This window comes from Pieris rapae, chromosome 2 (genome assembly GCF_905147795.1).
Source record: "Pieris rapae chromosome 2, ilPieRapa1.1, whole genome shotgun sequence".
NCBI classification, from domain to species: Eukaryota; Metazoa; Arthropoda; class Insecta; order Lepidoptera; family Pieridae; genus Pieris; species Pieris rapae.
In genome coordinates, this window is record NC_059510.1 from 10,609,623 (window position 1) to 10,637,382 (window position 27,760).

Below are 27,760 nucleotides of genomic sequence, written 5' to 3' on the forward strand. Positions count from 1 at the left end.
ACTATTGTTATACTATAATTCAATGTATTGTTGTGTACATAACTAAGTATATAATACTTAGTTTGTCTTGTTATTTTAATAAAAACTTTAAATCTTATTTTTGTATTTATTATCTATATTTAAATGAAACACCAGTTTGCATATATTGTATATTTAAAATAGCTCATTATTTACATCACAAAAATATAAACATAAATACATTAATATTATGCAGGCAAGTTCAATTTTTACAATAAATAATTAAAATAACATAAACTATGATATATGAATAACTTTTTACACATACGGTTCAAAATACTTAATAGCGGTCGTCATAGGTTTTTCGTTGATTTTGTTCGTTGCGATGGAGTTTCTAACTCGCATCTTTATATCCTTAGGTTTTAGTACATTTTTGTGATTGGCACTCGGAGGTCGCAAGCCTAGATAAGTCTTGCTAGGCGAAAATATAGACTTGGAACTTAGACCAGAAGACTCTAGGAAAAAGTCAAAAGCCCCCTTAGATTTATTTACATATTCAGGGTTGGCCAAAATCACCCTCGGTTCACATTTAACCGTGTTGTATGATCCACTGTTACTTCCTGAAGAGTTACTCGATTCGATGTCTGAGTTTCTAACAGATTCAGTCTCTAAATTTTCTATATTCGAAAGGAGATCAGGTTTATTCGAAAGCTTGGCGTTTTTTGAATTATTTTTAGTGTCGTTGCTTTCGTGAAATCCATTTTTTTCCTTTTCACTATTACATTCATTTTCTTTCTCAGGTACACAGATATGATGTTCAGTGACAACGTCAGACATTGATCCGTCGCTGCTTCCAGAGCTGATGCGGTATTCTTCAGCGGCTATGCTCCCGAGCTCCTCGTCTATTTTGAATTCTTCAAAGTTTTGTGACAGGTCAAACTTGTCCATTTCGTCAAAATATTCCGCCTTGTGTTGCTCGGGGTGAGTAGTTTGAATTTTTTCTGACGCGTGATTGAATTGGTTGTCCAATTCCGTCAGATTTATCTGTTTACCATTAGTCTTCACACCCTTGTTTATTTCAGAGAGTATCGAAGATACAGTGTTGCCCATTTGGATTGATCCACGTGTATCTAGTTTCGGTTGAAGAGCATGTATGCTGAAAGCAGCTAAGTAGCTGTTTGGTTGGAAACAATCTTCATTAGGCTTTTCATCTTCATCGGGAATAATGATTTCAGTGACTTGAGGAAGCTTCGGTATGTCCTTGTCACTGATTTTGTTTTGAATTCTCGGCAGGGACACAACCTTTGCGACACTCCGTTGAATGGAGTGCAGGTATTGCTCATTGTGTATTTCAACCGTCGGCTGCGTGAGAAGCAACTCTCTCTTCCCGTTATTGACTACTGGAACATTTATCTCTGAAATGGAGCAGTAGTCGGGTTCAACGCTCTTAGATGTCACCACGTTAGTCACGTTTCTCTTAACATCTGCAACCCGTTGATTAGCCGCAACGGCTTCAGAGTCTAAAGATTCTGTCAGCGCTTTGACAGTATTTTCAGCTTTCCATTTGGCCGATAAGTTCTTCGGCTTAGGCGGCAGAGCAGGAGGAGTTCGTGGTACCTTTCTCTTGTTAAATATCTTCATAGATCCCCTATCTGATTTAAGATCGGTATTGTGGATATTACGACTCTCAATATTGGCTGCGATATTTTTCACAATAGATCCCCTTATTTTGGGAATCGATGACTTATTGTCGCTGTATGGTTCTGGGGGTAAAGGAAGAGACTTTTGATCTGTCGATTTTGTTATAATTGGTTCATATTCATTACTATAAATACTTTGTATCTCATATTGAAATCCTTGCGCAGTATTCGGCACCTCGTAACTATGTTCAGATGCTGTTTCTAAACTGAACTTAACAATTTTATTAGCTCGTCTGTCTGTTCTAGGCAACGTATTGTTACCTGTAGGTCTAATTTTATCGTCGTATGATATGCTATTTAATGTAGAGAATTGAACACGTTTAGTTGTAGCTTTCGGACTTGGAAATGACGCTTCACTAGATTTAGAATTATCGTTACTACTATCATCTAAAGAATTTTGGAGGAGAATCTGATTAACGCATTCAAGAACTGGGTTGTTTTTATAAATTTCATGGGGCGGAGTGTCATCCGCGTCGCTAGTACTGGCGTACCAATTTTCATTTGTTTCAAGCGTATTTTCAGCTTTGTTTGAATGTGACTCAACGTTTTGATTTTCACTATCAAGTAGCGCATTATATTTATCATTTTTAATTAAATTATTGCAAAGAACTTCATTTTTTGCAGATATTATTTCTGCATTAATAATACCACTGTTAAGCCCTTGTATCAAAACATTATCGGCAGATTTAGAATTTGCGTTTAATAGTCTAGGATCTAAACAATCCATGTCTTGTTCTTGATCGCTGACATTGCAATACCAGGGCTTTTCAACTACTTCGTCGCTGAGAACATTATTTAGGAATATTTGTCTATTAGCCTTTATCTCATCCGACGCTTGTCTTTTGATGCCGTGTAATCTTTCAATTTTGGTTGAATAAGTTTTTTCTGAGTCACTAAATGTACTCTCCTGCTCTTTTTTGGCTGCTTCACCAATAAGTTGATCTATTTTAAGCGAAGCTTTTCTAATGTCGTTTGCTATTTGATTGGCGGTGATGTCGTCTTCGCGATTTACATGATAACTCATTCCGAAGCAATCGTCTGCACTGCTACTATTATTGGTTTGGTTATTATAATTATTTTTTATATTTTCTTGCTGTTTACCTTTCCGACTTGAATATTTTCTCGACCTGCGAAATACATCTCGTCGCACAAAAGCCTGTTTATTTTTAATAAAAGTTCCTTTACTTCCAACACTTGTCGTGTTGCCTTCTTCACTGGAACTAGTATTGCAATATACAACTTCATTTTTAGGCAGTTGAAAACTTTTACTTAATCTAGTGTTCTTTTGGAAAACCGGTGGTGATTTTTGTTCACGATAACTATTACTTCTCACAAATGTATTCGGGAATCTGGAATCCGTACTTTCTAAGCTTTGAAATTCGGGATCAGTTTCAATGTTTGTTTGTTCGCTTGTAAACCCCAGCAGCTGTTGACAATTACTGCAGTAGGATTTGCGTGCTTTAAGTTTATGTAATTCCTCCTGCTGTGATTTGATAATTTTATCTTTTTGCTTGAGCGATACGTGAATTTGTTTCTGTTCTCTCGTGAGGCGGGACTCCAGTAGGACTAGTGAGCGTAAAACTAGAGCAAGTTGGTCTTGTCTGATTCTTCTTTCTTGAACTGCTTGTTTCTCTTGGGCCGCGAGCGCTTGTCCCGCTTCGACAAGCTGATGTCGTTGTTTCAGAACAGACTCGGATTGCTGCTGCAAGGCACTTTTCACGGCGTCCAGCTCCCGCCGCAACTCCATCGCTTCAGAACTGCTATCCATCTGAAAAGAGAAGCATTTATTATTTCTCATTCGTCTGTTACACCAATATAAATGTCAGCATGATTATAATCGCTGTTACATTATAGTAGACTTACATAGAATTAAATGTCAAGTACAAGAGACACACGTTTTGGTAAAAACTGTGGCACATGTATTGTGCGAATAAAGTTTTCTGTTTGATTGAGCTGGTTGGTAAATGAAAGGTTGTTATTGTTTATATGATCAAAGTCCACGTACGATATGGAGGTCATTCGAATGCGGGACATCGTGAAATGTTATCGAAAGCGGAATTGCTTCGTTGCGTATTTTGCGACTAACCGTTATTCCTGGCTTTGAGCGTGCATGCTAATTAATTCGTATCATTTGAAACTTTATTAATTATAATAGAGAATATTAAAAAAAAATTAAATTATTTTATATAATCTCAGGATTTATGGATTCCGATTTCTGTAGCTGCTTTATTTTTCTTAATAGACAAGTAGGCGAGTCTTCTGACACGCAGTCGATATTTTGTGACACATACATGCGGGTTTATCACGATGTCTTCTGTCACCGTACGAGTTTTGAAAGGGAATTGAAACTTATCCTCAACGATATGAATCGCACGCTGCACAAATATTAAAATAGATGGATTAAAACGCTAAGCAATTTGATTAAAATATTATGATTTATGGGTTAGTTTATTGACAAAGTGATGGTTTTAAAACGGATGACTCAGCGTACAATAGTATACTTTGCATAGTTTGTACATGTAAGCGAAAAGTTATGTAATTTTAAGACTGTTTACCCTTTTGATTCTTGCTTTTGTTATTGTACTTTCAAATAATAAATATAATGACCGACCGACCGACTCGAAGAAATCGTTTAATGTCAAATTATAATGCCTGTTAAGTTATAAATATATAGAGATTATGAAAATATAACCTTTGATCGATATTGCGATATTGTAAAACAAAAAACTTGGCGATTAAAAGAGTGGCAGAGACTTTATTACCAGTTCTTTTTGTCCGTTCTACGTCCTTGATTTGAGAACCGGCAAATGTAAAATTAAAAGCATTTAATATTTAAAGAAAAACACTTTTTACCGGATTATAGTTATGTATTATTGTATTTAAACTTATAATACATGTAAAGCACGCGAAACGTCGGTTTAAATTTAAAATTATGTACAAATAATTATAAGTTTAAATACAATAATACAAAACTATAATCCGTTAAAAAGTGTTTTCTTTAAATGTGTAAAAGTTATGTTAATAAAAGACAATACTACTAAGCATTTAATATGTATTTCTTGTTACCTGAATGAATAAATGATTATGATTTAGTTACGAGTTCATACAATTTATTGATTTCATAAATTTGATAACATAAATTGTATATAACAAAAAATATGTTAAAATATGTCCAGAAAAGTTCAAACATTTACAGGGAAAAAGTCTATAAAAAATATTATTAAAACTTTAATTTTGTAATATTGCGGAGAAAGAATAAATTAGGATTATCATCCCAAAAAAAAAACTCACAGAAAACCCACAAATCAGGTTTTATTAATTTAACATCAGGTAGGTGAGCCTCCTGCCCGTTTGCAACAGACAATGATTGGTTGATAGTATTTGTTTTATAAAAAAAAAACTATTAACCAAACATTGTCTGTTGCACTCCAGGTGTTTCAGGTTCATTATGAATTGCCATGTGTCTCTTGTAAGGGTAATTAAGTGTAAACTAGAATGGACAAAAACAGAGATATTGTTAAAATAATTCCCAGAACGATTGTTGTCGACGAGAGTAAAGAAATCATCACGAAATGAAAAAGAAAGTGGATTCCATATTGGGCCTGTTCTCTTCACTTTCGATGATACACGAATTTATTCTTTTGTTATGTAATTTAGGTAAGGTAAAATATCTGGAAGAAATCGCATGTATACAATTTTTAAATAATTACTACAGTAATGATAAAGATTAAACATAATATAATAATTATTTTTGTAATATAAATAACATATTTTATTTATTTTTAAAATCTTCATCAGTTTACGCAAGTTTAGTATATTTTAAATAAAAAATGAGTATGTCCTTTTTGGATTATCCTATAATTTTTATTAGCGTTTAGGGTTTCTTTGATGAACGCTTTTTAGCTAAAGATCACCCGTTTATAAATAGAGCATAATTAGCAACGAAGTTTTATAAAGATATATTTAACATGCATTCCAACTTGAAAAAAAAACAAAAATTATTCGCCCAACGTGGGGCTCGAACCCACGACCCTGAGATTAAGAGTCTCATGCTCTACCGACTGAGCTAGCCGGGCTTTTCCACTATATTCAAAAATAGAAAACACTATTCATTAATGAATATTTGTGGTTTGAGTTAGTACGAGATAAATAGATGTACCGTAAATACATAATTATATTGAAACTTAAACTAAACTTAAAATGTAATATTAAACACATATAATTACAAATGTATAAAAATATTGTAAAAGTCTATTTTAAAAGAGTAAGTGTGGAGTTTCTTGCCCATTCTTCTCCGCACGAATCTACTTTTTGGAAGGGCAATTAGAATCATCTTTATATTTTATCTAACGTTCAAAAGTTCAATTTTAGTTGGTCTAATTGGAATAAATGATTTGACTTTTAAATATTGTATTTTATTTTTGTGTACCAATGTATCAGAATTCAGAGTGCTGAGCATTGGCAAACTATTGTAAATAAAAAATATAATACCTGCTATCAACGGTGAAGGAATGTTTGATTTTGGTCCATTGGGTTTAAGTTAAAATAAAAATCTTTCCTCTTTGGTATAGAGACATATACCAGTTAATATATAATCTGGTTCTTAAAAACATGCAGGTTTAAGGAATGTTACGCCTTTCCTGAGGGAACAGTTATCCACATGAACATTACGACATCATCACAAAACTCGTCATACCAGTAATTTGTGCTTCTAAAGTATTATTGATACTAACTCTCAATATATAATATGTATATTTACTATAGATATGAATAGAAAAATAATGGCCATAAATCCTTATCTGGTTTTAAAATGTAATATGATGATGTGATGGTGAAGGTGGAAAACCACCTTACCAAAGAGGATGTGAGGAAACATTTGAAAATGCGGTAGGACTTTGCTTTTCTGTAAAATATTCAGTTATAGTTTGTTTAATTTCTTTTTTCTATTAATGTCGCACCACCACCTTGTGAAACCAGCTGCCCACTGAAGTATTTCCGAGCCAATTCGACTTAGGGTCCGTCAAGAAAAGAGCGTACAAATTCTTAAAAGGCCATCAACGCACTCGCGAGCCCTCTAACATCGTGAGTGTCCATGGGCGGCGGTATCACTTAGTATCTGGTGAACCTCCTGCCCGTTTGCCCGCTGTTCTATAAATAAAATGTAGGATGTTTTCTGTTTTACAGATTTCGATTATCAATGCAATCTGATTTGGCTTTTGTATATCGCCTAAGTGTTGTGTTTATAATATTTAAAGGTAAGTAACATTACTACTACATAAATATATATTAGTAATCATAATAATAGTTCGCGTTGCTAGGTACAAACATCGTTTTTGTTTTGTTCAACGTAAACTAAACACAACGATTAGAATCGTAAAATATTTATTCAGAAGACACGCGCCATTGAACCAATGCATTTCTTATTATAGATTGAAGTAGGATCTCAGTGCAAAGCCGGTAAATGCTAGTGTGAACATTCTTGTCAAAGAAAAGTCTCAGTAATAGGGTCATACGAAGGCATCCGCAAACGCATTCCACAACTGGCCGTGAAAGCCTTTTGAAGGCTGTTTCTTTAGCCAGGAATTCTAAAGGGATCTTGGGTCAGGTTTGTGGGTTATGTGACCAATGTTAAAAGTAAAACTCGTTTTATACGCCGGTATGAGAAAGTCTGTACTAGCTGAAATAGCGTGGATTGGATATATAGAAAAGCAATATTTGATATATAGAGTTTTACAAATCAACTTAACTTTTGGAAAAAAAATTTTTTTATATTAATTACTATTTGCTGGCATAATTAATATTCATTTGATAATATATTTTAATAATGTGCCATGTAGTGATAATATAATATCAGAAATGGCAATACGCACGCCATTATGTGTGGCAGATTATGCGAACTTTAGATTGTGCGACCATAAAATTTTTTGTACCATATTCTAACACATAAATCATTTTTATAGAATTAAGTTGGTCCAGTAAAACATGTAAGAATGCTTGCTATTTTTAATTGTCTTCAACAACATATAGTAATATTATACATAAATTAAAATGATGTTTTATTATCTATTTCTATTATATTTACGCCCTCTGCCCGCCAGACCTAGTTTTAATAAGTAAACCCTTTTAGGAATAAAAACGAATTAATCGCGAAACCCACTTAGATTATATCTTATTGTATAAGGGATATATATATATATGTACTTAAAAATTGTAGGAATGATTCTATAATGCCCAAACACAATCTCAATCCATTTTTGACCATCTCAGATCAAAATCAAATATTGATTAAAGTGTGCCAATAACCAATCGACGGATTGTAATAGCCATCTGTCCATACAAACTATGCATGGTAGGTCGGATCAGTGAAAGAAATTAATGAAAAATAATAGTTCAACTGTGCCAATATACTATCTTAAGAAAAATCTTAATCTTCTAAAGTTAAAAAACTTAAGTACACCAGTTTTTAAAATAATTAAAAAGCTATTTGATAAGTTTTAAACATAGACATGTATATTTTAATATTATTTCTACGGTTTTATTTACTTTATTTGGTTTATATTGATTATCAAATATGAGTGTAAAGAGCGAAGAGATTGCATTCTATCCGTCGCCAAAAATGGACTGTCTTCGTAGAGTTTTGTTATTGGGATGTAGATAGGAGATCGATCGACTGTCACGGTCTGATCTCAGATTGTTCTATAAATATATTAATTACGGAATGAAAATTCTTTGCCATTATTTATAAAAAAAAACTTACTCGACCGATCCAATCCGGGTTTCCTTTTTTAGAAAGATCTGACCAAAATATTAATAGAATCCCAAGTATGAAGGTTCCTTCCGGTCCGCAAACCTTGACCGCCGATGACTCAAGCGTCATATAAGGCCATGTGGAAGGTCATAATCGAACATTAAACTTGGTACTTTCATTTTCCATCTGATTAAAGATGGAAGAAATACTACTGTAAGTTAGAATGATAGCAGTACCTACAAAGTTTTCTTCAGTATTATGATTAATTAATTTTGCTTATAAGAAAAATTAAATGGCAATTGTATATTATATAGTTCAACTAGCAGACTCGGCCAAGCCTTGCTTTGGCTAAGGCTTTTGTTATATTACATAGTAGTAAACTATTCAAGGGAAACGGTATGAGAACTTATGTGAAAGGTAAGATAGCTTATAAGAAACGTTGGTATTTTTAACACAGCGCCATCTGTTAGAATTGTATCAAATAATGAACAAATATTTGAAATAAAATAAAATTTCGACTATAATAATTAAAGATCTAAGCCATCCTATCTCTTAAGTTGGATCAAACTGCTCACGGTGTGCCAATTTAATTAAAAATCGGTTAAGTAGTTTAGGAGTCCATCGCGGACAAACATCGTGATAGGAGATTTATAAATATTAAGATATATGTCTATATTTAGCACAACATAGCGTGAGCATATCTCTTACATAAATCGTGATACACGATGAAATTTATCCACGTAACTCTTTCCATTCTCAAGGTATCTTTTAGAATTTGTAATAGTTTCTGTTTAGATCGTATGAACCAAAAAAATTACGAAATTAAACAAAATATATAAATAGGTACAGACCTAAGTAGACGGCATTATTAAGGATTTTATTAAAATTTGGTTAAAATATATGTAAGTATGATATAAAATAATAAATTAATTTTCTATCACAATTCCAATATATTTTTTTTGTAGAACAGGGGCCAAATGGGCAAGGAGGCTCACCTGATACTAAGTGATACCGCCGCCCATGGACACTATCAAATAGTAATTAAGAGTTGGTTTGGTTTTCTAGAAAAACAAAAGTAACAATAATTGTGAGCTAAGTATCATAAAAGTTCATTAAAATTAGGAAGACACCATGAGCAATTTCTGCAGAAACCTTACACCTTTTAGTCAATACCAACTCCGGGGAAATAAATACAGATAATACAACATTTTCTACAGCTGTCATACTTTTTTGACATCGTCTTCAGTCACCGTGACCACGCACGCTGTAAAGCACGCGAAACGTCAGATAAATTTAAAATTATGTTTAAATAATTATAAGTTTACAATAATACTTCAATGCGTTAAAAAAGTGTTCTCTTTAAATCATAAAAGTTATCAGTTTATATTAACAACTGCCATTATATTTAGAAGAGCCGGTATATATCCTATTTACTTTAAAATATAATAATATGTACATCAATTTGCAAAGAAAGTGATACATTTAGATTAATTTATCATACATAAAACCGCACAATCAGTACATATAAAAGTCATGCAAATGCCATATTAATTATCATAGTACTCTTCCATACTATAAAGAAAGAATGAATCAAACTCAAATCAGTAAGTAAGCAACCTGCATATTTATACATTAAAAAATATATGTTTCTGGGCTATAAGAGCATATAATCTTTATATTATTTTGCGCATAATTAACATAGTAGTTAAAACTTTATTATACAAAAGTCTTGTTATATTTTTAGCCTTTATTCATTAAATGGCTTGAAATAATTAACATTTTAAAGTTTGTATTTATTATTTATATTTTATGCAATATATGCCTTTCGATAACCAAGGTTGATTAGGGTACCTTCCATTCCTTGGGTAGAATGCCTAGCGAACCCCGAGGACCCATCTTAAGGGCGTGTGATGGGCTGAGGTGTTTTTAGTGGGTAGGGTCTCGCTACCCCTCTGAATAGCAGAGGGTCCCCGCATCAAATTCGATATTCTTGATGCGGGCCTGCATTAGTGCATTTCCACCTCATTAAAAAAAAAGGGTACGTTTTATTATTGTCTATGGCATTTAAATGAGTATTAATTCCTGATAAATCAAGTTATTCGTCTATAAAAAATCAATAAATTTTTAAACCTTTCCGTCTAAAAACATAATTAAAAACCTGTCGATCTATTGTTGAGGGCAAATGTTAGTGGGCCGAAGAAAGTATGGCCCAGTGTCAGAACGTTGGCGGCTCATACATATTTATATGAGATTAATTCATTTGATATTTAAGTCATTCTGGTCATAGATGCATATTTTACATGGCGTGAAAAGCATAGGGGAAACACGGGACGCCAAAAAAGGGTAGTCCAAGGACACATTAGTGGGTGCGTTGCCGGCCTTAGATATAGGAGTATGCTCTTTTATAATGATATTCCACCGGGAGTGTATTCATCAAGGACATAACATCAGCGGTGATAGCCTAGTTATATCAACGATTCTCATTCCTGGAAGTCTTCTATTCAAAAGCGTCGCTGAAGTTCGTAAAGACAGGCATCATCGCTGGCGTCTATCCTCGTCCATACATGACACCAAGGTTAAGGAAGCAAGCGTCGCAAGTAGTTGTTTGTACGAAATATGTTAAAATTTTAGCGAACAACATATGTTTGCAACATATGGCCAAAACAAGAATACCAAATACGGTAAAACATATCTATTGTGTCATTAAACATCCAGGTCAGATATCGAAACCGTTTATGAAATTTCAATTTAGAAGTAAAAAGGAGGGTAATGGTTTCGAATAGGTAATTCGAGGGTAACACGAGTGTTGGCGTAGTGGTTTCAGTGCGACTCATCCCTGAGGTTGGTGATTCGATCCCCGGCTGTGCACCATTCAACATACGTTCAAACAGTGAAGGAATCGTGAAGAAACTTGCCTTAGAACTGAATGTCGACGGCGTGTCGGGCACAGGCTAACCCACTTGCCGATTAGCTTGATCATGAAACAGATACAAGATCTGAGGCTCACACCTCAAAAGGTTTTAGGTTCTTTTCAAATGTCTACATACATGATACAGAACTATAGTTTTGAACCGTGCGCAATCACGACGTTCAGAGAATTTTATCAAAATTACAAGCAAAAAGTTTGCAAGATATAAAAATTTCACTGGATTTTTAAAATATACTTACACAAAACAGTTTCTAGAATTCAAACGATACGAATAAAAATCGAAAATCGCTCCAAATGAACCGTAAATAAAAAACTTTCTCGATAATTCGCGTATGTGTCGAATGTTGAAAGTATATTAATCGGCCTGATTCTATTGAGATTAACGAAAGTTTTCAATTATTTAATTAAATGCTTTACACAACGCACTCACTACGCCTTTATCTTTGCAATTTCGGGGAAAAATAAAACACAAAAATTTATGTAATATTTACGCAAATAGGATTTTTGGAATTTTATTAAAAATTCATTGCCATACGAAAAGTGTTTACTTCAATAAATGTTAGCCAAGAACATTACGTAAAAGGTAACATAAATCTCCGCAAAGAATGCAATTCCCCGCTGCGACAATTTGGGATAAAAGGCAGCTTTCTTTAAAATGATATACTGCTCATTGTAATGCGATTCTGATGTAACCATAATCGTCTGCGTTTATGTATATCATTTGTTAATCTCAATCGTCTATGTTAATGTAAGAAATTGTATTAAACCTTGTGAAAGGAGTACGACTTGTATACTATAGTAGGTCGACTAATCAATTGTGTTAGAGCAGTAACCCAATAACATGTCTCAAACCAATTTTCATCATGTGAGATAGAAATCTTAATCCAAATATTGACAAAAGTGTGCTAATAACCAATCGACCGATTGTACTAGCCATCTGTCGATACAAGCAATCCATGGTAGGTCGGATCGGTGTATGTGAGCCTATCTTAAGATTTTAACTTACACTAGTTTTTAAAATAATTAAAAAGCTATTTGATATATTTTAAACATAGGCATGTATGTTTCAAAATTATTTATAGTATTTTATTTATTTTATTTGGTTTCTATTGATTATTAAATATTAGTGTAAGGAGCGAAGATATTGCATTCTATCCGTCACCAAAGATATTGAATACAATCTGAGATTGTGGATTAATTATTGGGTTCGGGCGCTAGCTAATACGCTCTTTTCTGGAAGAACCCTAAGTAGAAATTATCTGATTTATTTGCGTTGGACAACGGATAACTTTTTTTGCACAAATGCAGGCTTGCGAGCGTATGCAGTCGCTATCGCGGGGACTGCGGGGATGGCTATCTCTTAATCCCTCTGCTAACCAGAGGGAAGAAGCCGGACCCACTAAAATTTCCCCCTGGACCCTCCATACCGAACTGAATACATGACGTCCAGCACCGCATTGAACTTCCCGGGGGTCGCACAAGGCATTCAATCCAGAAAGCTCAGGCGGGTATGGCCAACCTGCCACAAACATGCTGGAAGAAACAAGAATGCCATGCTCAGTAGAGCTGGGTATTATAAAATCAGATGGCAAGTATAGAAATAACGATGTTTGATGATTTGGAAACTCGATAACCGTTAACTGCTGGTATTTTAACAGCCGTTTCAGCAAAAACTAAAGGTTAGACACGCGCGTTCAACGAAGCGTTAAGCGTTAGTTCTACCATATTAGATGTAAACTTTTATTAATAAAAATTGAGTATATAGTTATTATGGATTAGAAGGCTTTAAAATACTTAGCTAGTATAATAAACTTTATTGTGTGAACTGATAAAAGTTCTATGATTTTTAAATGCCTGTTAGTTAATATGTATAAATGTATGTTTTTCTGTTGTGTGTAAAATTTTTCTATGTTTATGCCGATTCAGACAATCGATATTTTATCAAAAGGTCTACTAAAAACAACAAAAAATGTTCGTTCATCGCTGTCTACTTATTGCATGTTTAAACTCAAACTCAAAAATATCTTTATTCATATACGTAAACACATATATGTTCACTTATGAACGTCAAAAAAACTCATTTAAACAATCGTAAATTTACATTTACAACCAGTTCGCAAGTCAAGTGCGTAGAGCGGGTAAGAAGAACTGGCAAGAAACATTCCGCCTCTCTTTTCAATCACCAAGTTTTTAATACAAATTGTTTCAACTGGAGCAAATCAATCCCAAGGATTAGGATCATTTAAGTATCCGATCATTAACAGTAAAAGTATTTTTACTGTAAATTTTTTCTGTAATTTATACATAGTTTATTTGTACTATAATTTACAGTAAAAGGTACCTTATAATGAAATAATTATTACAAATACAGATTGTACAATAAAGGAAAAACCGTTAGTCAAGATCTTGATTTACGTAACGATGTGCATGTCAACACGCAATTGTTCAGTAAGCTTATTTTGGCTTTTCATTAATCAATAGAAAATACGAGTTTTATGAATCGTTCTTAACTGTACTTAAATATTTTATCATACTACATAATATTTAAGTACAGTGAGTGATTTTGGAAGATGTTTTATAAATAATATAAAAGAGATAATTAAAATCTCTTTTAGTAAAATTTGATTAATTTTAAAATGCGTTATATTCATAATATTTTTTTATAAAAACTGGTAATACGAATTTAATAAAGTTATTTAGTTTAACATATAAATGTTAACATTAATAAATGCGGTAGAAGATGCAGAGAGATCCCACATCTCTACGCAACTACATAAAAAAATTAATTTAATCATAGAGATACAATCGTAAGGTTTGCTTTTGGCATTTTCTTTAAACATAGTCAAGTCTTTGAAAACACACATGCATAGACAAAAGACTCACAGACTAGTTATCACTGTCATACGAGTCGTTAATCTAAATTCCTTTTCTCTTTCTAAACGATTTTCACGTGACCCATTTGTTATGAACCAATATACATTGTATTTTTAAACAAAAGCGAAACGCCAGTAAAATATGTTTGGTATTACAAAAAAATTACTAGTTCTGAGCCTCAGATTTCTATATCTCTTGATGATCATTTGTCAATCTAATAGACTAATATATAATATATATTTATACGATTAGTTTTCCTTCATCGTTTGAGCGAATGTTAATTTCGCACATGGAAAAAAAAGTCCATTGGAAACCGACATGTCTTAGACCCAAAAAGTCGACGATGTGTGTCAGGCACTGGAGGCTGATCAACTACTTGCCTATTAGATTTAAAAATGATCATGAAACAGATTCATAAATCTGAGGCCAGGACCTAAAGAGGTTGTAGCGCCACTGATTTATTTATTTTTAATTACTTCTAATCGTTAATTGCACAAAAGAATGTTCCAATGATTGCATTGTCTTAGAATATCGCATTATGTATGCAATGAGGTTAACAAAATACATTTGTTTAATTTTTACATGCATATTGGAAAGTTCTCGAATTTGCATACGATTTCTGCGATGGCTATTGTAAAAATCTCGTTCCGTAAGTGTGCACAGGAAGGCAGCAAGCAAAGAGAGACACAAAAAAGCAAGATAATTAAATTCGTTAAATCGTGAAAGGCGTGTTTCTTACTAGAAAACGACCCGGCAAAATTAGACCGCCTTAAAGTCAATTCAACTAATACTTTATTGATTAGATTACAAATACAACAATGTGTAACGCCTCCCTCAAAAGCCGGCAACGCACCCACTGAAAATGGGGATCCTTGGGCTGCGAAGACAGCCGTTTTTGGGCATCTCGTAGCCTCTTGTCCCCCCAATTTATATATGTTTATAAAAAGGCATGAAAAACGGTCCAGACATTTTCGAGTTGTGTATGAATAAAACCGCTTATATATTTAGAATACAGATTTTTTCAAGCTATGATCGAGTAAATGACTGAAGGGGTTTCTTTTTATATTGTTCCATATTAGGATTGTCTGAAAGAAATCGCTTGAGCGATAAGGCCGCTCTTGGCCTATTTTTTTATATGTATGATTTTGTATAATACTGATAACGAAGTGTATAAAAAGTCATATGAAGCTTGTAGACTGTTATTTTTATATATTTATACAATAGATGAATTAAAAAAAAAACTGAGAATCTATTAAATAAATAAAACAAATCAGTGGCGCTACATTATAAATATAAAAAATATATATATTAATATAGTAAATCTTCTCAGAAAATAATAAGACTGGCTGTGAATCGTTAATCTATTACGGCAATTTCAAAGAGTTGTTTTACTTTAATCCCAAGCCTAGAATGGTTTAAATTTAGGTTGGAAATTATGCACACAAAGTTTTTGCAGGAATATATTAGCTAATACATGCACGGCTGGTTCTAAGTAAAGTCATTGAATCAGAAACAGTTCATCGACAGACGATGACAGGTGACTTTCACGAGAAATTTAATTATATGCAATATCAATAAGTAATTAGCAAAGGTGTTGGCGCTGCGGATAATGTTAAAAAACTTAGTTAATTTTTAATATAGCTCCTTTACATCTACTACTTTTTGAGCCATTCCTTTCCTCTTTATAATATTAGTATAGATAGTAAGTTATACGAAGACTACTGTCGTTATTAATTAGAATAAATATTTTCTAAAACGCATACAAAATGAACATTTGTACAGCAAATAACATAGTTAAGATTTATTGCCATATTTACAATACTATACATAACATATAGACATACACAAAAGCCTATCTGACGAAATTAGATGTTACTCGAATAATCGAAGTGAATCATTTAGTGCGTGACCAGCTGATCTGGAAGCGACGCAGTATCCAACTTCCAAGCAACAACAGTTTAGCAATACTTTCCGTTCGTCATGTTTCACCACGTCATTTGCATATGTTCAGACGCCGTGGCCTAAAGGAGATTGCATGAAGTTCACGCTTCACATATCCTATTGTTAACCGTAGTTCGTCACGCAGGTGTATAAATGGAATCTTGGAAGACGAATTTATAACAAAAATTCAATATAATATTAACCTCTATACGGCAGCCAACCCTGGGGGAATATCAAAGGGGGAAGTATGGCACGCAATTTTTGACGATTCTTGAAAGGGGCAAAAATCGTCACATAATACTTGAACGCTCCTTAATAGAGATGCACTAAAGCCTCTGTACCATTCCCATGCCTTGGCGGAACCCCGAGGATCTTAAGGGCGTTTTGAAGGTTGAGGTGTTTTAGTAGAAAGGGTGTTGCTACGCCTCTGAATAGCAGAGGGCTTTGAGTGTAGACTCCTACTTCTGATGCAAGCGAAATGGAGTATTTAAGCTCATAAAAGCTGCAGTGAAAATTCTTTGCATGCTTTATGATGATGACATATGAAACGCATACTAATGAATACAACGCACATTATATCTTAACTTAAAAGTGACTTAAAATATTTTTTAATACAGTTGCTCAAAAAGTGGCATATTGCAGGGAGGTATAGCGTTCGGAAAGTGGGCTATTACACACTCGTGCTTTTTCTTTGCCATTCCCGCACTCGTGCGTTTTCTTTGCCAACTGTCAAAACAATGTCTATTAAAAAGAAAAAAACCAACCACGAAGGTTTTATTAAAAAGATTCATAGAAGTTTTTATGATATATGATTTCTAAATATTATAATAATTGAATTCAATAAGTTCGGTTAGGTTTCTTTTCATTTCATATCAATTTAAAAAATATTAAAAAGAATTTTATAATATTATAAATTGTAATTCGTAATTGCATATATATGCAAATACGTATTTTTAAAAAGTTTACTAATAATTGGATTCAATAAGTTAGGTTAGGTTTATTTTATTTCATATCAATAAAAAACATATTAAAAAGAAAAAACTAACCATGAAGTTTTTACTAAAAAAATCACAGAAGTTTTTATGATTCATGCAAATATTTTAAAAAGAAGCTACTATTTGTTTCAATATCAGATTTAATGATTGGATTTGGTTTTCTTTCAATAAAAATAGTCTACTGAAGAATTGGCTGTATGGGCCAAGTTCCCTTTGCCTACCCAGAATGGGTGAAGAAAAGAAAAAACAAGCTTGGCTCATATTCTTTGCGGTTGGCGCCATTTTCCAAAAATGTTCTTCCGAGTTGAGTTATTTGTTGCACAAAATGAGTAATTTCGACGATATTTTATTTGAATGAATACCACCCGAACGCAGTATAATTGCATAAAATGCTTCGGAGAACAATTTACCAGAAACATATAAGTCGCTACATATCCACGTGCAACGAATTTATTCCGTAGAGAGAAGAGAAAAAAAAGCAAATAGTTTAATTAAATTGCTTAATTTTTTCGCAACTGCATTAAAAATAGTCGTTCAGTACACGTGCGGAACCGTCATTGCAACTTGTCCCGACTGTCAACCCTCACCTTCGGCTGCGCCTCGGCTCGGGTAGACATTCGTCGGAACTCGTTGCAATGACAGGCTTTCCGCACTTGTAATGAAATATACTATAACATCTCATTAAATTTAAATTACAAATATCATTAACTTTGTCGTATAGTAATCGATTAATGACGTTGTGTAATATTAATATAGAAATTAAATATTTCATAATATTACAGTTTAATGACGACAATTAGCTAAATATGTTTACATACATATATTACGTAATTTATTACGACCCAACCAAAATTCCGATATTATGCAAATGTTACGCTTTCTCTCATATGACTGGGATTTTACCCATGCGATGGATGGAGTTAACCAGGGCATGGGTCTCGAGTGGGCCATCATCTCCGAGCCGAGCTCGACATCCATAGCACGGGCCTGAGTAATCGCAGTTCACCTCAGTTAAAAAATGGCAATCTATGGATATTTGGATTAATTCCACTGTTCACAGAATTTTGCAAATTATCGTCAGTCAGTCTTGTACGATGTGTTGATTTATTGAGTTTCATCAAAGAAAAGAACAGCATTTATAAGTACTGCCAAACGCACACATCAATTGAAAAAAAAATTCTAAGCTGCGGATTTATCTTTTCTAGGTATTTTTTGTAAAAATCTTAGTATTATAGAGTTATGTAATAGTTTTTTTTAATTGGGATTTTTCAAAGTGTCTCGCGGGCGGGGGTTACCCATATATGCTATAAGACATACGTCTAGAAGTTTCAGGGTATTCGTTTCCATCTGTAATAGGATCGGCTAAGTAGTGCTTCCTAAAGAAACCTTACGCTGTCCACACAACGTGAACACGTGCAATAATAACGATGTAATTAATTATGTTCCATTTGGAGTCAAAAAAGGTCTGTGCATGATTAAACACACAAATCTCCGGGGACACAATAAAATTATCGGGAGTCGACTGTATTAAAATGAGAATGTATCCCAAAGGTTTCTAACGAGAAGGTTCAATAATCTTAAACGACTTGGAATATCGCTACCACCTTTTTCAACTAATTATATACCCATTATGACATTGTATCAACGGCCTGTTGGTAGGAGGAAGAGACCATGGTTTCACAACGTTAGGAATCGGTAAGTATTTGCGACAGCGGAAAAGTTGCTGCCGCTGGCATACGTCAAGACTGACGGCCAATCTCCAGTGATGGACAGGCACTAAAAGAAGAAGTATATAATCAACTGACCATATTTCTCTCGTGAAGAATGCGTTCGAAACGCGACCATAAGTACTAAAGTACATTACAGTACAGTAGTTCATCTAACGATTTCTTCGTATCTATTTGTATATGGAAGCAAATGGCAAGGTGAATGTCCTTTACAAAGATATTTTCCTACCCACATGTGGAACTAATTGCTTCGACTATTGTATAGGGGCTAAACGTACAAAGGGCATACACGTGATTCACTAAATAACGAATACATTGAGGAAAACTAATTGATCAAATATTAGACTCTGTATGGAAAGACCAGGGTATTGGGATTCGTTGAAAATTCATATATCATTTGCGTATTTAAGAATGCAGGCATCACATCATCCCATTTATCCCTTTCAGAACAACGCGTTGATGGTGTGGATATCCATAGTTGTTCCCATCATTTGGAAATCAATTTCCGTTTAGTTTTTATATTTTTATTTTGTTACGTCGTGTGTAATTTTTTTATTTATGTTTTTCTTTAAGTGCTTGCAACATTAAATCTTGTTAAGCGTAGCGTTTATGCGTAAAAAATGCTAAGCGTTATTTCATTAAACCACAAAAAATATACACTCCTTCCACACATACTATGCAAGTCCACAAATGCTGAGTCATTGAAATTGAGATATAATCTAAATAATGTCGTCTAAACATTTTTTAATTTATTTAAGATTATGTTAGTTTTTATTATATTATATATTTTTTATTATATATTAGTAATTGTTTATTTTTTCGCGTTACTTGTATTATTTTTGTTGCGTTGGTTATGTACAATTTTTTTGGTTGGCTAGAGTCCCTTGATAGCGATAAGGCTGCCAGTTGCATACCCAATAATTCAAGTTACTTGTTTTTATTTACATATATTGTAAATAAATAAAAAAAATTCGATACACTCAAACTTTGTATCGAGTTTTGGGCGTTACTTCGATTTGATTCAGCTAACGAAGAGTCAAAAAGTTCACAGTCCTCTTGCGGAATACATTGATATAAAATATGAAATAAGTAATGTGGTAATTTTAAGTCTTGATGTTAAAATAATCCTTTATTTTCGTACAGGCGATGTCGTGGACATGCGCTAGTTGATATGAAAGCTTGTTAAGATCATAAAGATCACTAGATGAAAGCTTTGATAATGCTAACAAGAATAATCTTGACCTTTTTGCTCATGGTATGCTTACATGCATCTCGTAAATCAAAACCCCAGTCAAAAGATTAAGGGTCGACCAGTTGCTACCCTCGCTTTAGTTTTTATAATTGTTTTCTTGTCACATTAAAACTGTATTTTATTTTTATTGTACCGAGCGTTGGCAAGCTTTTATAAATAAATACTTATTACATAAATACAAATTCTGTTGGATTATTATAAACAAATTAAAATAAATTCAATTCAAAAATAATTTATTCATGTAGGTAACATGCTGTACACTAATGAACGTCAAAAATAGAAATATACATTAAATGCTTCTAATTTTACATTTACTGCCAGTTCTCAAATCAAGAGCGTAGAACGGAAGAGAAGAGCTGGCAATACACTCTCCGCCACTCTTTTTAATCGCCAATTTTTTTTATACACAACAATCTAAACTACCTAATGAAAAATGCCATTGCACACATTAAAAATGGTCAAACATTTGAGGAATCGAAGAATCACAGATGATGTAACTGTTTAGAAAAGAATCGTGCATTCGCTCACGCGCATATCAAGGACGATCACGCGACGGTCTCATTAAACTAATCGTCAAATCGCCTTGAATTAATAATGGCAAAATTTTAACGATATTTTGTAAATGAGGTCGTTCATAGTCATATATTTATTCGTTACATAATTGATCTTTTTAGATAGATTAACCTGTAGCATTGTTCAAATACAAAGGTGAACATACCTTATTTAAATCTAGATTTGCTATAAAAATAATCTAGAACATTTGAAGGTGAAAGTAACATGAAGGACAGATAAAATTGATAATGATAAAAATAGATGTTTACCGATTTTAAATTGATTTTTTTAGTTATTTAATTTTACTCTTGGCTTGCATCATATTTTATGATAAGATTTTGAGGCAACTAGGAAATGTAAATTCAATCATTTGTTTTCCCTCCGTATCTCGACAACTATTCTGTATGTGTTTCGTGACCTTTTAGCAATCTAATACGTAAGTAGGTAATGAGCCTTCTGTGCCTGACACACGCCGTCGCCTTTTTGGGTCTTAGGCGGTTTACTCACGATGTTTTCCTTCACCGTTAGAGCGAATGTTAAATGCACAGACGAAAGTACATAGATGCACGGGAATCGAACCCATCGCCTCTTGCTCTCTCCTCTCGCCACTGCTCTGTCACTGAAAGTCAGTGTTTAAATCCAGCTGTTATGGATTGTAAATCAGAAAGTATTCTATACATAAAGACAAAAATACAAAGACAAAACATTTTAATTTTGACTCACGTCTTGGATTACAAAAATATCGAAATATACTAATTACTAAATACAGTAATTAAAATTCCACTTTAAATTACTTTTGCATTACAGTGGCTAATTTTAACTTTCGAATTTACAATTTATTTTAATTTCGTACGTTCTTTCAAAATTTTAGTACACGACCAAATTTCGCAAATAAATAAAAAATAAAAAAATACTAATTTGATTGATTTCATTTAAAAAAATACACTTTCAACAAAAGTGTCACGCAATTTCCGAATTTTAATATCATAAAAGTAACCTACTAAGTAAACCAAAATTTCTGTTTGTATGAAACAGCTTATATGAACTCATAAGTATTTATAATTTAGATAGTTCCATAGGATTTTATATATGTATTGGTTTGTATGCATTACAAATGCAAATAGTTGCGGCATTGGAGTATATGTTCATGTTACGTTCACCCTTTCTCACTCTCAATCGGTCTCAATCGCTCTCTCCCTTTTCCTCGACAAAAACGCTGCACAAGGTGTGACGCTAATATTATTAGCACTGCGTTTCATCCGTAAAAATTTAACCCTCATGCGTCTAAAGAAGTTTCACTTCAACAATCTTAAAGAATGTTAAGTGGGCGTGCTGTAATAATTTCTCTAAGACAATGTGCTGAATTTGCATATCAAAGATCAATGAATGATATTTGTACACATCGTCGTGAAAGTGCAAAACATCCCGTATCGTCACGTACAATAGTTGAGACAATTGCCTCGATGAAGCCGAATCACGTATCGCTAAGGAGCGATTATCAGAAATCTTATCGTCAGACTGTAATGAACTGTAAACCGGGAATGAATTTATCGATTAATGGGAGCGAAGAAATACAATCATTCTTAGTAAAAACACGTCCGGAGATTCCACATTTCTTGCTACTTTTTATTATAAAATTTAGTTCATTTTGAAGTTCACTCAGTTTTTTACATACATATAATGCCTGACAATAAAATTATTGTAAGCTTATACATACAAAAACAAAAAAAAACATCTTTTCCACCTTGTCGTCTGGCATTTTACGGCCCTTCATGCTGGGCACCACATCTTTATGGAACCAGCAGGCATTCTAGGCAAACACTACTCACGACTTTCTTTTTTATATAATAGGAGGCTGTAATGTACGCCCGTGGTCACTCACATTGCCAGAAGATTCACAAGTGCGTTGCCGGCCTTTCAAGAAATGGTACGCTCACGACTGTCTTCAAGAAAAGAGCGTATCTTAAAGCTTGGCAACCACTTGCAAATCTCCTTGTGTGCCGGGTATCCTTGGCTTATCATATGCGAACTGGTGTTGGAACTATTTCTAGTGGTGTGGTGAACTTCTAATATTTCTAAGGTCAGTTAAAGCATCTGAATATGCTGCAAAACGATTGAACCACAAATATATAATTGGTACTTTAAAGTGAAGATGATTTATCAGGCCATTATTATGAAGCAACTATGATTAAATATACCTTGACTTGCTTGAGATAATCTAAAGCGAATTAAAATAATTCTCTATCACGAAGCCTTGAATTAAAAAGCTCTTGTAATACAAATCTATTGATTTTATGAATTTATTATTAGCGCTTCGTTGCCTACATAAATATAATACAATTGACATAATTAAATGAAAAGGGGAACAACTGGCCTTAACGCTTTCGAGCGATCTCTTCCAGGCAATCTGATAAATTTTAGTTTATATAATTTATTTCTAATTAAATTACTTATTACATATTCAGAAACAAAAGAGAGATAGAGACAGATAATGCTTGTAAAGTAGATATTCTGAAGAAGTTATTCGGAAAGTGAATTCCATTCGGCTCACTGCAGAGAACTTAAGGTCGCTAAGAAATGAGATGGGATTTAAATGATATAGTTCACGAAAGAGCATTATGGGCTCCAAAATTTAAAATCGGTTTTGAGATAGAAAGGAGTATGAGAATTGAACAGGATGGAATATAAGAGATGGAGAACGAGACCTGCCTATTAATTTACGCAAAATCTTTGGTGTACGCATATTATATGACTCCGACTCAGCTGATCGAAAGATACATAGAGGTCATACATAACAAACATATAAATGCAAATACAATAATATTGACAAAAGAAATGAAAACTGTGAATTGAACAACGTAATACAAACATGCTTGTTTAATATTTGCGAATCAGCAAATTGTTTGCAAATACGTGTTCATTCATAATTATTTGTTCATATATTTACGCGAGTAAAAACTGCTTTAAAGCGATTTGTTTTCTTTGCAGCTGTTTGTTGCAATATTAGACCTTAATAACACCCGAAAATTGCATTGGATTTTTTTTACCAACTAAATGTGATTACTTAGCTCCAAAAATAGCATAGATGGAATATTATGTATCTAAAATATTAAATTCTCGTAGAAATGATACTCCACACCGAAATGGTTCGACCGATTTTTATTTTTAGACGAATTTTTTGTTTTTATTTTTTTATGACCCTTATTCTTCACTCTACGATCAACCAAATATTTTTTATAATATAAGAAGTTATTTTTATCAAAATAAAAAAAAATCCTAGAAATAATATTCAAAGCAAAACAACATTTGCCGGATCAGCTAGTAATGTATAAACATGTATTTTCTCTCTCTGATGTAATATTTCATTTCATATTTATTTCGATTGTATTATTTACCTTTATAAGGAATTTGAAAAAATGATGATGTAGCCACACCAAGTTTAACTTAGTTGCTTTTTCACGTTTCCTGTTTTTTAAGTTATTTATAAAGTTAAAGCAAAAATAAAATTTATGTTTATAATAAAAACGAAGGTTAAATACTATAAAACAACTAGTATATCTTACTTCAACTAATAGATAAGCTCCTTCTAAATTAACTTGATGAGAAACTTAGAATTTATGTATTGTTTTTTTTGCACCGTATCGCAAAGTTTCTGTATCATGTAGTCCTCCATCAGTGCTGCGAGACATGATGCCTATATAAAGACGATATAATAAATAATCTTGCAATGCACCAATGGAGACCAGTTGACATGCTTTCTCTTTAACCCGGCGTTGGCAATTATTTTAGGCTTACAATATGTGTTACGTACATTTTTTACAACATTTTTTTATATATAATACGGGGGCATACAAGCCTGCGGGACGCCCAAAAAGGGTAATCGCTGCCCATAGACATTCATTTTTAGTGGGTGCGCTGCCGGCCTTTAACCGGCCGAGAACGCTCAAATTTTGAATTGTTGGAGGTCGTATCTCTCAGGGAAGACCCCCGCCGGTAGTCGATTCCACAATTCGCTATTACGCAAAAGAAAATGCCTTGTGAAACGGACTGTGGAACATTTCCAGCCATCAAGGATTTTGGTGAAATTTAGATTTTTAATCGTTTTCAATAGTTTGTATGTCATTTTATTATAAGTCTTCGTCATAGTTTTGGATATTAGGATATTAAGTTGGTTTAATGAAGTTTATTCTCATTAAGACATCCATGTCCTAAAAACGGATATGCTACTATTTCCCGTATCTCAGGAGGCAAGCAAGGAAAGACTCGCTTCGGTAGGTTATATTTACGCGACCGGTTTCGCTTATTTTAGGTAGATGTATTATGTGATTAGTTTTAGGCCGACAATGTGAGATTTAAGTTTAATTTAATGCTAATGTTTATTTGTGTCAATGCATTTTTTGAATAAAAAAGAGAATTTTCATGTATTTTGTATGTGTTTATTATAAGTAATCTGATAAATCTATGTCATTGAAAAATCGATTTGCAGTATGGGACAAAATATATTGCCTTTTGCTATAAAGTCGATCTCAGTACTTGCAGCTATGTATTTATTACTAAATGTTAGCACGAATACAACTTATGTAAGTAATTTGACCTCCTTTAACAGGATATCCGAGTACTTATTATAATTAATAGTAAACATTCATTTTGATATGTGAATAATTTGTCGGAAGTAAGATGACATAAAATTATATATCTTAAAGACCCTACAAAACTCGACACCTATCCCTCTACAAAAAACTCACACGTATCAAAAGTTATTGTATTTATATATAGGACAAAGGGAAAGCAGGCAAAAGGCTCACTCCACATCCGCCCATAGACAATGCTAGTGCAACCCTTCACACGTTTGAATACATATTAAAACATGATCTTACCCTCTCCATAGGCGGTGGGTGCGCAAGCGCATCCAGATCAGTATAGATGCAAAGCGTTGACTTCCTCGACAGCGAATCGCTGGCGAGGCTGCTGGAACTCGACCCAGTTGAAAACTTCATCCTCCCAGTAATCAGGTGACATCTATGTTCAGTACTGCGTGGTGTTGCCAGTACATCACACACGTGACCGACTCCCAGTTCCGGGTGGACGCTGCGTAAGTGACGGCAGCTTTGAATTACTCAGAAACTCCAACGCCGTAATCCTGCAACAAATATTGTTTTATAAACAAACGCATAACAATTTCGATAATTCCGAATATCAATGAAGCGAATGTGAACCGGCATCTTTGAAGAGTGTTTAATTTATCGCTGAACTTTCTTTAACCTTATTTTGGATAAAGTTTCGTCAACACGAGATTTCATTTCACTTATCGAATGAAAGGTGTGAAGTATTTTGAAACGCGTCAGGGATATATCAATTAAGATAACGCCATCAACGTTCAGATATGACGATCAATTCCATTAACTTTAGATCGATATCGATTGTGATTATATTTAAACCATAAGTTGCGAGACTTTAATTAGATGGATCAAGGTTTAGAATAATAATAGATAACGTCATATCGGTCGTTCAACTAAGCGTTTTTTAAGGTAGTTATTTGCCAGATCGCCACTATGTGGAACCAGTTGTCCACTGAGATCGAAGAACTAATTTGGTTTAGGCTCCTTCAAGAAATGAGCGGTCTTTTAGCGTTGAATTCATAAAAGACATTGCACTTGCAAGTATTCTATCTAGTAGAACGCAAGCTAACATTTATAACAAATACAACAAAAATGAGCTAAAAAATATTTACAATACATCAGTGGCTTCAATATGTTTCACAATCAGCAAGCAGGTGATTAGCCTCTTGTGGCTGACACACGTCGTTGTTTTAGGTTTTTTTTCTTCACAATGTTTTCCTTCATCGTTAGAGCGAATGTAAAATGCGCACAGCAATAATGGTGCACAGGCGGGGATCGACGGCGAAAGCCACTAGGCCAAAACTACTCAAAATAAGAAATATAATTTCCGTATCATAAATAAAGTACATCTACGCTTATCTCAGTTATGTAGGTCGTACATCTCGATATGTTCTACAATATCAATAAAATTGAAAACGCACGTTCCATACCTCGGTGGTCGCACTGTTTTACCGTAAATGCCAGGTCGAATTACAACTGGATTCAAGATATTTTACCCACGAGCATGAGTCATTTCATTTAGACCGTGTCGAAATAATATTATATCCTAAACCTTATTGTTTACGCAATAAGGAAGAATGTAGGCTTGAGTTGTAGCGATCCGATAACAACAACAGTTATGCAATCGATACGGAGCTGGCCCGTAACGCTGGGATGACCACTGAAGTTTATGTGCCAACATATAATTAAACAGATGCGTTCACATTGCATTAAGTATTACAAAAAAATGTACACAAACATCACTATTGGATGTCCTTGTAAGAAACGTGAAACAATAAGGCATGAGAAACTACGGTTGCAACAATTGAATCAACGAAGCCGTACAATTCACGTACGATTGTTAAGTGGGTCGGTAATGTACTTAAAGTTTTAGCTCCACTACTGACATTAATGTATGTATTTTATTTTTTATCTCAAACATTACAAATGTTACAAGGATGATCAGATATTTATGAAACTATACGTGTGTGAAAATGATACAAGTTAAGACTCAGCAGCGTTAACCAGAACCATGCAAATTCCTCAAGAAGTTGTCCACAATATTGGAGCACACAACTCACGAGGAGACTCTTTCTATTTAAGAATTGGCATGAGTCCGGTCCACCAAGCATCCGCGAATTTACACTGTAAATACATAGTTATGAAGAATAAAGATAACAATAATAATTGCAAATAATTATCACAGCAAGGTTTCTAAAACGACTCGGCAAGAGATCATCGCGGATTTTCTGAAATGTCTACCGAGTAATTTTAATCACAGTTTTATTGTAAATAAAAAAAACAATCTGTTGATTCCAGCATTAAACGATGAGCGTACACTCTGTCATTTACGCTCTTTTGTATTAGAGTATTGTGTATTTTTATAAGTAAACTTTAAAATGACCAATACCTGTCATATAAATATCCAAAATATTTGCTGATTGATACACTGTTTATCATACATCAAACTCGTATATAATCAAGAG

General features: G+C 33.6%; 1 protein-coding gene and 1 non-coding gene across 3 annotated transcripts in view; both read right to left on the minus strand.

Annotated features, from left to right (window-relative positions):
- Nucleotides 1–145: 145 nt before the first annotated feature.
- Nucleotides 146–27,760, minus strand: part of LOC111000669 — a 50,977-nt gene continuing 23,362 nt past the window's right edge. Inside the window, exons 2-3 of one of the 2 annotated variants that reach the window (XM_045632342.1) lie at nt 25,554–25,816; nt 146–3,426 (exon numbers count right to left, since the gene is read on the minus strand). In XM_045632342.1, coding sequence (XP_045488298.1) covers nt 277–3,426; nt 25,554–25,673 — 3,270 coding nt within the window. In that variant the 5' untranslated portion in view covers nt 25,674–25,816 and the 3' untranslated portion in view covers nt 146–276. Of the gene's footprint in view, nt 3,427–3,521; nt 3,602–25,553; nt 25,817–27,760 lie in introns of those variants that run through there. The other variant, XM_022270204.2, reaches the window with a different exon arrangement.
- Trnak-cuu lies at nt 5,662–5,734 on the minus strand. The gene has a single exon. It is a non-coding gene; the product is annotated as a tRNA-Lys (tRNA).